The sequence below is a fragment of the Microtus pennsylvanicus genome, chromosome 1 (genome assembly GCF_037038515.1).
Source record: "Microtus pennsylvanicus isolate mMicPen1 chromosome 1, mMicPen1.hap1, whole genome shotgun sequence".
NCBI lineage: Eukaryota > Metazoa > Chordata > Mammalia > Rodentia > Cricetidae > Microtus > Microtus pennsylvanicus.
Genome location: NC_134579.1, coordinates 136579870 through 136590774, shown reverse-complemented (window position 1 = coordinate 136590774; position 10905 = coordinate 136579870). Strand labels below are relative to the sequence as shown.

Below are 10905 nucleotides of genomic sequence, written 5' to 3'. Positions count from 1 at the left end.
CCTTTAACCACAGCACTCTGGAGGCAGAAGCAGGCTGTTCTCTATGAGGTGGTATCCAGTTTGGGCTACACAGTAAGTTCCAGAGTGAAACCCTGTCTTGGGAAGTCTTTGGGACGTGATAGGGTACTCCTCTATTGCCCGGTTCCCCAAGGGGCGAATTCTGCTGTGAACTATAATTCTCTGAGTCTTGCTACATGACCAGTCGTGCTTCAGACGCGGCCATTCTCCTGCCAGGTATGAATCTTAAGTGCTGAAGTTACAGCCCTGTGGCACTACACCAACCCTTCCTACCAACAAGGACATTTTAAACAGCCACAGTGCAGCAGCTAAGCTGGTCCATGGTTTCAAATTCGTGAAAGCATCATTATTATTGCAGCTGGGTCAACACAGATGCTGGCTGGGGCAGAGAGCTTAGGTAAGAGACAAAATGGACACTTTACCCTACTTTAGACAGGAACAAACTAAGACAGAAGCACCTTGCCTAAGGTTTGTGTGGTCACTACACGAGGGCCTATCAATTTGGTAAGAGCTATTATTGGTGGGCTGGGGAGATGGTCAGCAGTTACGAACACTGGCTGCCTCACCAAGAGACCAGCATTCACAAGGCCTCTGGGAACCCAAGCGGACTCAATGTCTCTCTGGTTTCCATGGGCACCCTAAGTACATGGGGCAGCGACAGAGTCCTCATACATAACAGAAAAAAGAACAAGTAGTGGGACTAGACAGATCAATCAGCAGTCAGGAGTATACACTGCTCTTCCCGAGGACCCAAACTCAGTTCCCAGCACCATGCTGGGCAGCTTTCAACTGCCTGTGAAGCCCAGCTCCAAGGGCTTGGATGCACACTTCTGGTCTCCACAGATGCATGTACTCATATGTGCACTCGTACACAAACACAATCAAAAATAAATCTTTCGGGGCTGGCGAGATGGCTCAGCGGTTAAGAGCATTGCCTGCTCTTCCAAAGGTCCTGAGTTCAATTCCCAGCAACCACATGGTGGTTCACAACCATCTGTAATGAGATCTGCTCCAGCTTGGATCTGCACCCATAGCTGGAACTCATGACTACACACCACACAGCTATGCTGTTTAAAGCAGAAGCCAGTGGACTCACATGCTTATTAAAATGAAGAGGCTCGGGGGCCGCTCACTGTAGAATGCTTGCTTAGCATGGAGTGGACTGGGTATGGTGGTGCACAGCTGTAATCTTGGCACTCACATCAAGGGGAGATCGGGAGTTCAAGGTCATCCCTGGCTACATAGCCACTCCAAAACCACAGATGACCCTGTATCAAAGCAACAAGCCAAAATCCCACAAAAGAAAACAAAAAACATGGGCTGGAGAGGGGGTTAGAAAGTTAAGAGCACTGGCTGCTCTTCCAGGGGACCTGAGTTCAATTCCCAGCAACTACACTGTGGCTCACAACCATCTGTAATGAGATCTGGTGCTCTGTTCTGGCCTGCAAGCATGCATGAAAGCAGAATGCTGTATACATAATAAATAAGTAAATCTTAAAAAAAATAAATAAAAAAGAAAGAAAAACAAAACCACAACAGCTCAGAAGGGAAAAAGAAGTTGCCACTCAGTACTGACTAGAGTTCCATTTCCAAGACTCACACGGTAGAAGAGATTCCCAGGTTGTCTTCTTGTCTCTTGTCACACAGAGACACACGCACGATCTGGGTTAGGATAGGGCTCACTAGCTGAGTCCCTGTTTGGCAGGTATCAGGCTGTACATTCCAGCTCTAGTACCATTGAGATAATAAAAATAAAACTAGAGAAATCTAATAAGCGTTTTTTGTTTTGTTCTAGCAGGGAACAGTGGCACATGCCTCCGGTCCCAGTTATTCAGGACAACCGTTTAAGCTATGTAATAAGAACCAGCCTCCAAAAGAAGAAAAATGGGAGGGGGCATAATGGTGAACACCTTTAATCCCAGCACCTGGAAGCAGAGGCAAGCAGATCTCTGAGATCAATGCCAGCCAGGTCTAAACAGTGAGACCTCATATTCAAAACAAAGAAAAAGAAAAAAAAAGTGATCCTGCTTTCTGGCTTCTATGACCTGTGGATGATCAAGCAGCTCCGGGACCATCTTCCCAAGGAGCCACTGGCAGCAGCTAAGGCAAGCGGCTGTTTCTGGTTCTCCAGAGCCACACTTCTCTTTATTTCCATAGCACACAAGGACTCCAGAGCCAGAGAGATGCTTTCTTTGCAGCTCATACAGTGAATGGGAAGACATGGTGCGACAGAAATTCAGGCCTTCAGCTTCTCTGGCTGGCACGAGCCCCGAATCACAAGGCACTCACTCTGCCTGATGGTGGTGGTCACTGTGGATGATGACCCGAGTCCCGGACCTCACCCCAACGCCCCATCTGGACTCTCTGGACACAGGCATTGTGGCATCTGGGATGCGCTTTATTGGACATGTGGCTGTCCAAGCCTTGCTCTGTGAGGACTGGAGCCTGGGGCCCAGACACCAAGTCTGAGGAGGCCTAGCAGTCAGGGCTGCTTGGATCGAGGCCACAGGCGGCTGGTGAGTGAGCCAAAGAAGAGGCTCTGCTTGTTGGATTTGGAAAGCTCGGCCAGGCGCTGCTGCTCCTCCTGGGGTTGGGGGACAGAAAAAGACAGGAGTCAGCATCGACCTTCCTTTAGACTTGGGCCCAGTATAGAACACTAGCCCACACGGGAGGATCTGGACCCTGGCAAGAGCAACTCCAAGCCCCAGGGGTGCAGGACTAGCATGCAAGAGGTACTCTTCTATCCCTAGCACAGTGAAAAACAATTGAAAAGTCAAACGCTACCAGCCAACACTGTCAGATATGGTGAAACTACACCTGTAAACCCAGCATTCAGAAGACTGAGGCAGGAGGACTGAGAGTTTAAGGCCAGCCTGACTATAATGAGATAGTGTCTCAAAACCAAAGCCAATGAAACACTTTCCCCAGACTCTGAAGCCACGCATGCACACATCTTTGTGGACTAGCTCTAAACCACAGTCCACCACGAAAGGCCATGGAGGACTTATCTCAAGCGCCGACTATTTCCTGTCTCCTGCTTCTGGCCCAGGCTGTAAAACCATTAGAACAGCCCTGCAAGACAAGCTGTGTGAGCCCCGGGTCACAGGCTGAGGCCAGCCAAGACAGTGCTCAAGTTCACACAGACATCCAGCGGACAGGGGCAGATGCTCCAGGGCTGGGGGGGTCTCAAAAGTGACCAGTGGGGATTGGAGACTAACCTGCTCAAGCCGGCTCTGCCGTTGTTTGAATGCTTCCAGCGGGTCATCCTCTAGGGCATAGTGCTCCAGTACAGTCCGGACGTCCTCCACTTGGTTCAGTGCTATGGCTGTAGGCACAACAGGTAAAGGGGTGCTGGTTAGTCAGGCTCAGCACGACCCAGAGTGAGAGGGTCAGCATGCCCTAGAATGCTGTCCACACTGTCCCATGCGCTGAGAGGGCTGCTCCAAACATGCCCAAATAGCCCAAGAGGAATGTCTGGATATTCCAGAAAGGTCCAGAAGACTCCAGGATACTCATAGGTCTCCTCTACTCATAGCTCGGTTTGACACTAAGGACAAGCCAGAAGCAAGCGTCTGCCATTGTCTGCACAGTCAAGGGCTCTGGATAGGACACCAGGGGTCAGTCTCACTCTTGAGGAAGGCAGATAAGTCCAGCAGGACCCGATCATCAGAATTGCCATCCCAGGGCCTCAGGGCGACACCGTTGAAGGGTTGTAGCCGGAAGGCCTCCTTCTTGCAGTCTACGACTACTACTCGGGCTGGGTCGCGATTCAGACAGGAGATGTCCTGGAAGTAGGTGTGACAGGTCAGGGTCACCAGGGCCCTCCTCCTGCCAATTGCAGAGGGACAGACACAGCACCATACACTGTGGGGTTGGCGTGGCTTGTAAGTCTCCTGAATACAGGCTCCAGTAGGTGACCTCGGGCTTCTGGGAAACTGGGGAGCTGGTCACCTGAACACCTAAGCCAGGGGTCTGGAGAGAACATGGGTTCTGGTGGGTTCAATGTCTCCCCAAGTCTGTGACAGGCTACAACTAGACCAAATACAACCCAGGAATTACAGAGAGGCCCTTGTCAAAGTCTGAGTTCTACCATGCAATAACACAAACCCTTGAGTCACTGACACAGGAGAGAACCTAACAATACACAGTTACTAGGGGCCAGGTCAGGTCAGCGTGTTTAGATGCATGGCTGGCGGAAGGAAGGGATTCTGGGACAGTCCCGAGCACAGCCTCTTAGAAGCCATTTACAGCTCCAAAAACACCCAAGCTGGAGGCAAGCACTGACATCAGAAGGGGCAAGGCCCCCATTCTCTCAGCAGTATAATCACCCCCAAATCCATCCCAGAGGCCCGCTGTGACCCCCACATGGCACCTTTACATGGTGTCCTTCCATGTATCTGGTGGCGTCCCGGAACAGCCGATAGGAGATGAAGCCGTGAGGGTCCACACTATCAATGAGTGGAAATGCAGTCTGCAAGGACGGAGGGAAGGTGAGGCTGGATCCCAGGCCCCTGCGTCTCACCCACCTGTCACTTCCGGCTCAGAGCCTCACCATGCCAGTCTCTGACGTGAAGATGACGATTTCATACAGAGGGGCAAGCTGCTGGAACAAGGTCTCGATGCCTGGACGCTTCTTAAACCTCCAGCCGGTGGCCAACTAGACAGTGAGGGTGGGGAGCATTGAGACCCAGCCTGAGGGCCCCTAAGCAGGTTTCTCTTTGCTCCTGGGCCTGTGGGAGCATTGTAGCTGGGCCTCACTCACATGGCACATCTACTCTGAGCCAGGGCAGACTCATCTTTGACAACCTAGAGCAGGTACCAAAGGACGCAAAGGCAGCAGAGGAAATACAGCAGAGTGAGGCTGACCCCCACCACTCCCAACCCAGCCCCCCAAGTGGAACCCGACCCACTGTCTTCCACAGGACACACCGACCACTCCGGATGCAGGAGGACGCCCGTGAGCTCCAGGACCAGTGTATAGGGTGGCTGGTAGTAGGGTTCCCGCAGAGGGTCTGGGAGAAGGCAGGGGCTGGTGGGCTCAATGATCATCTGCAGAACAGGATGGGCCACTCACATTCAGAAACAGAGCTGGGCACGGGAGCATGGGGGCTGAGCCCAGCACACATACCACCCCCACTCACCTGTCTGTAATCTTTGAAATATTTGTATGTCCGGCGCAACTGCTGAACCAGAATCGGATCTAGAACACCAGGCACAAAGGGATTCCAAAGTAAGCCACTGCTCCACCCCCCAAACAGGTCAGTTTATTTATTACTTCTTTACTTGCAGAACAAACATAGATTTCTTAAGGAAAAGTAGGAAAGAACTCCCAAGAGGGAGAAGGATTTTAAGGGAAGAATATGTAATTTTACTGTTCGAGATAAGCTTCATGTGGCCCAGGTTTGTCTTGAACTCCCAATCCCCCTGCCTATACTTCCCCAGTACCAAGATTACTGGCCTGCATCAGCAAGCCCAGCTCTAAGCACACTTACAGTCTACTAGACCTGAATAAGTATGCACACACACACACACGCTTTGTCTAATGTAGAAGATAACGTATTTCCCCTGCCCAGCTTTACTGTGAATACTTCTATCTCCACAGCACGCCAGGTATAAAACAGAATGTCTACCTATCAGCTCACTTAAAGAACACAAAGCCCTCCTGCGCAGACACTTGGTTTCTGTTGTTTTAGAAGACGCTGAAATTCTTGTTTTTAACATCTGTGTGCACATTGTTTGAGTTTAAAAGAGAGCCTCTTGCCTTTGTCTCCCAAGTGCTAGGATTTAAAGTTTCATGGAGATATTTTGGGTTGTTTTGTTTTCTGAGACAGGGTTCCCTGTGTAGCCCTGGCTATCCTGGAACTCACTCTGTAGACCAGGCTGGCCTTGAACTCAAGAGATCCACCTGCCTCTGCCTCCTGAGTGTTGGGGTTAAAGGCCTGTGGCACCACTGCCCAGCCATGAGATATTTTTAATGGTCATAATCTAGTGTCTATGAGCGGGTGGCCCAGAACACTGTTAACACATCCCACAATGCACTGGACAGACTGGAACCAAGAACTACCTGGTCTGAAGTGTGAACAGGGCTGGGTTGCAGTAGCACAGGCCTGTATTCCCACTACTTAGAAGGTTAAGTTAAGGCAGGAGAATTTACAAGTTCAGGGGCAGCCAGGATTACACAGTGAGCCTGAAGTCAGAATAGGCAAGACCCTGTTGATCTGGCATGTCCTTCTATATATGTGTTGGTTTTATTGGTTGATGAATAAAGCTATTTCAGCCAATAGCTTAGCAGAGTAAAGCCAGGCAGGAAATCCAAACAGAGACAAAGAGAGAGTAGGTGGAGCTGAGGAGACAGAATATTACTGGTAAAACACAGCCTCTTGGCGATCCATAGATTAATAGAAATGAGTTAATTTAAGATGAAATCATGTGTTAGGAACACGCCTGAGACATTGGCCAAACAGTATTGCAATTAACATAGTTTCTGTGTGATTTCTCGGGTCTGGGTGGCTGGGAAACACGAGTGCAGTCTCTGCTTACACCCTGTCCTACAAAAAAAAGGAAGAGGTGCGTGTCAATGTTATCAGGCCAGAGAGCTGGCCCAGCAGTTGGAGTCGGCACTGCTCTTGCAGCGCATTCGAACTGGAACCCTGGCACATCAGGAGGATGACAAACAGCTCCAAGGGCTCCAAAACTCCTATCTAGCCTTGGAGGACACTCACATGCCCCCACAGACACACACACATACACATAATTTAAAAATAAAACCATGCTGGGTGGTGGTGGCGTACACCTTTAATCCTAGCACTCAGGAGGCAGAGGCAGAAGGGTATCTGTGAATTTGAGGTCAGCCTGGTCTACAGAGTGAGTTCCAGGACAGCCAGGGCTACACAGAGAACCCCTGTCTTGAAAAAAACAAAAAATAAAATAAAATAAAACCATGCTGGGGATACAGATGAGTGGGAGAGCCCTTACCTAGCACCAGTCTTCCAACCCCAGAACCCACTGCCCTAATACAAACCATCAGCGTCAAAACAGGCAAGGTGAACACTTGGCCAAATGAACATATGACTGCAGTGTAATGCCCTAATGTGGCATTTCTAATTTAGCTGTCTCTGAGCTTGCCTCTTAAAAGTCTCAGTGTTGAAGAAGCCAGTATAAACCAGTGAACACAGGTCAACCTCCCATGTCTACCTGTACAATTTAAATAACTTGCTTAAACCAATGGGGAGTAGGGGACGGTGGGGTACAACTTTAATCCTAGCATGCAGAGACAAGGGATCTCTGAGTTCGAGGCCAGCCTGGCCTACCGAGTAAGTTCAGGACAGCCAGGACTACACAGAGAAACCCTGTCTCAAAAACCAAATAAATAAGAAAACAAAACAAGCATGGGTTCAATATAGGTATTTTAAAAAAACAAAAAAGAGGAGCTGGAGAAATGGCTCAGTGGTTAAGAGCACTGCCTGCTCTTCCAAAGGTCCTGAGTTCAATTCCCGGCAACCACATGGTGGCCCACAACCATCTGTAATGAGATCTAATGCCCTCTTCTGGCCTGCAGGCATACATGCAGACAGAATATTGTATACATAATAAATAAATAAATAAATAAAAAAGAGTCTGTCATAAGAGGTCAGGGGCTGCAGATGCTCAGATCTAAGGCCCAGGAAGCCTTGTGTCTGGGAGGGAGCACTGGGGCTCCCTGCCCCCATCTGTTCCTGACCATCTGCTCCAGGGCTGAGGGGCTTTTGTTATGTCCCTCCCCCAAGCCATCTAATTGTTGCACCTCCGTGGAAGGAGGTGGGGTTGGGGTGCAGAATAGGGGAACAGCACTCTAAACAAACGAAACAAGAACAGAGACAGACACCAGGGAATTCGAGTCTGTGTTTACTCACTCACCATTGTCGAATTCATCAGGAATCTGGGAGAGAAAAAGAAAGGTTTGAAATGGCAGAGGTAGGACCTCAGTACATCCACTCAAGGGGCTCCAGGCTGAGTAGGCAAAGGTCCCAGGGAGGGAGAGAGAGGCTCACTTCAGACTAAAAGGAGCCTAAACCAACCATAAGCAGCCCACCCGCTAGAACAGACTCTAGATCACTGGGTTTTATTCCAACTCACCTTAGTACCATTTTCATCCACAGGGTTGTTTCCTGCAAGGGAGAGAGACGGTTGAGAGAAACTGGACTCTAGCCAGCTGGGTCTGGAAGGTGTAGGAGAATGAGGCTTTGGACTCCCCACTCAGACAGAATACTGCTAGAGGCACAGCTCCTGGCTCAAGGGAGGAAGAGGCTGGAGGGCAGGAGTCCAAGACATTTGAGAGAAAGTAGGTTAGCCGGGCATGCTGGTGCATGCCTTTAATCCCAGCACCTGGGAGGCAGAGGCAGGCGGATCTCTGTGACTTTGAGGCCAGCCTGGGCTACAGAGTAAGTTCCCAGGGCTGTGAGACAGAGAAACCCTGTCTTGAAAAATTAAAAAAAAAAAAGGAAATAAAGAAAGAAAAGAAAAAGGGAGAGAATGTTGTCTGAGGCTGAGAGGCAAGGGAAGGTTAAGTTTTTGCTGCAAAAGGAGAGACAGAGACATAGCGTCAGGCACTGGGCCAGCCCTATTATCTCACAGTCCCTTAGTTCCTGAATTTAGGTACAGGAACCAACTAGAGGACAGAACTTTAGGTGCAAGGGGTAGAAGGGAACTTGTTGAGTTTCAAGGTCAGTATTGAAGTTGACAGGGGATGAACTTAGTTTGAGGAAAGAAGGGGAGGTTTCACAGTAGAAATCTGGGGGTCACCAAGCCAGTGGTATGTCTCTCACCAAAAATATAGACGATGCTGACAGTCCCACCGGCCCCAAGCAAACCAGCAAGCCAGAGAGCAACTTTTTTGGCATAGCTGGGACCTTCTGAGCCAGGCTGACGCTGTGGCCCCTGGGCCTTCGAGCCTCCACGGCCGGCGATCTCAGCAACCTGAGTGGAGGGGGAGGAGGCGATGTCAGCTAGGAGAGAAACTGCAGGATACTCTGACCTCTAATTTGGTCCAAGTAGACTCAAGATCAAGGGCCAGAACACCCACAGAGCCCCAGAAAACTATGTCCCTGGACGAATAAGTTGAAAGGTTAGTCCCCTCAGAGGGTCAAAACAAAACTGTTTAGAGGATCACAGGGGTTCAAGAGATGACAGACCGGATTGCCCAAGATCCTGGAAGCAACAGGACTGCAGGGGCTGGAGCCAGTTAGAATAGGGCAAGGAGAATAAGGGATGGTTGGAAGAGCAAAGCTACGGGGTCAGAGGGCACACGAGAGACAGTTAAGACATTCGGACACCAGGGCCTGAGATGGAGGGGTAGGCAAGGGAAGAAAACAGGGGCGAGGCTTACGGAACAGCGAGTGATGATGGATCTAGAGGTCAGAATGGCTAGGTCGAAACGGAAGGCAAGCTGGCTCCCTCCAGGCTCCCTCGCTCCCCACCACCGACGCGAACGAAATGTCCCAAAGGCCAGCCTGGGACCCTGGCGCCCGGGCCCCTCCCCCGTCGAGGATCACCTGAATGTTCACTGACACCAGGAACAGGTGACCTCGCCCAGCACCCACGTGGCTAAGACATGGGCTGCAGAGGATGCACTTGGGACTACCACACTCCGGCCCCGGGGGAGCAAGTGTGGTCCACACGAGAGGCACGGGAGCACCCCAAATCGCGGGCTCCGTCCCATTCAGCACCCTAAGGCGCGGTACTTTAGACTCGCCGGGGTGCGACCATACGCCCAAAACTTAGGGAGGAGCCCCGAAACGGGCGCCGATCCCGGTGCCGCTCACCTGCTCTGGGGTGCGGGGAGGCGGCGTCGCCAGCCGCGTGCACAGTCCCCGCGCGCCGACCCGGAGCCCGCTCCGCAAGCGCGAGAACAGCGCAGCCGAGGCCGCCATCTTGCGCTGACGCTAAGCGGCCCCGCCCACTTGCTCGCTCTCTCCCGCCCCTGGCAGGGACTGCGACCAATGGGATCGCTGAGATAAGGCGTGTGGACGGGAATCCGAGAGGGACACAAAGGTGTGTGCGGAGTTCCTTAGGTGCTCTCTTGGCTGCTGCGCTTCACACTGTCCCCGAGCGCACTAAATTGGAATCCAGTCACCTGGCACCACGCCCCCTGGCGCGTTAAGGACCGCCACCATCCAGTCTCGGAAATAGGAGTTCGCCTCTCGTCGTCAGAGATGGACCGAGGCTCAAAAAGCGAGGTGAATAGGCAGCCCTCACTTTTTTTCACGTGGATCAGAACCTGGACCGGTGTTTGTTCTCTCGCGTCCTCCGATCCCTTTTGACTCTAAAAAGGACTGGGGATCCTACCACTCATTCGGATTCATTCACCCAGAGGAACAGTGCATGCTGACTGGTCGAGGCTTCATAAGAAATCAGTGAATTTGAGGTACAGGAAGCCGCAATGAGTGTTCCCCAAGACGTTTTTAAAAGGCCAGATTTTTTTGCCGGGCGGTGATGGCGCACGCCTTTAATCCCAGCACTCGGGAGGCAGAGGCAGGCGGATCTCTGTGAGTTCGAGACCAGCCTGGTCTACAAGAGCTAGTTCCAGGACAGGCTCCAAAACCACAGAGAAACCACGCCTCGAAACCCCCCCCCCCAAAAAAAAAGCCAGATTTTTACACTTAAAATTAAAACAAAACCACAACAACATACTAAGATAGTAAAAAAATACAAAGACGGGCAAAGGAAAGGTACACAGAATTCAGAGAAATGGTTATTTCTGGGGTGGGAAGAAATGGATTAAGTTCTGCTAAGTTACACGTGTGTTTGATTGTGTGTGCTCTTGTGCCACAGGGCGCCGAGAGTTGCTTCTCTTCTTCCATCCATCATGTGGTTCTGGTTGGGTCATTTGGTTCATTTGAACTCAGGCTG

General features: G+C 51.0%; 1 protein-coding gene across 1 annotated transcript; it reads right to left on the bottom strand.

Annotated features, from left to right (window-relative positions):
• Nucleotides 1-2134: 2134 nt before the first annotated feature.
• Timm50 (translocase of inner mitochondrial membrane 50) lies at nt 2135-9970 on the bottom strand. Its single transcript, XM_075987178.1, has 11 exons — nt 9819-9970; nt 8823-8973; nt 8134-8165; nt 7915-7936; nt 5160-5218; nt 4948-5067; nt 4571-4675; nt 4391-4489; nt 3647-3803; nt 3237-3343; nt 2135-2602 (listed from the first exon to the last, which is right to left on the bottom strand). Exons 1-11 carry the CDS (start codon nt 9924-9926, stop codon nt 2501-2503), a joined length of 1062 nt encoding a protein of 353 aa, XP_075843293.1. The 5' UTR covers nt 9927-9970; the 3' UTR covers nt 2135-2500.
• Between the last annotated feature and the right edge of the window lie 935 nt (nt 9971-10905).

What these genes read in the sequence shown, in the direction of transcription:
- Timm50 (XM_075987178.1), bottom strand. Translation starts at nt 9,926, where the DNA reads ATGGCGGCCTCGGCTGCGCTGTTCTCGCGCTTGCGGAGCGGGCTCCGG. An exon ending in ATTTCAAAGATTACAGACAG is followed by an intron (nt 5,068 to 5,159) that starts GTGAGTGGGGGT and finishes CCTGTTCTGCAG; the next exon opens with ATGATCATTGAGCCCACCAG. An exon ending in TGGAAGGACACCATGTAAAG is followed by an intron (nt 3,804 to 4,390) that starts GTGCCATGTGGG and finishes ACCTACTTCCAG; the next exon opens with GACATCTCCTGTCTGAATCG.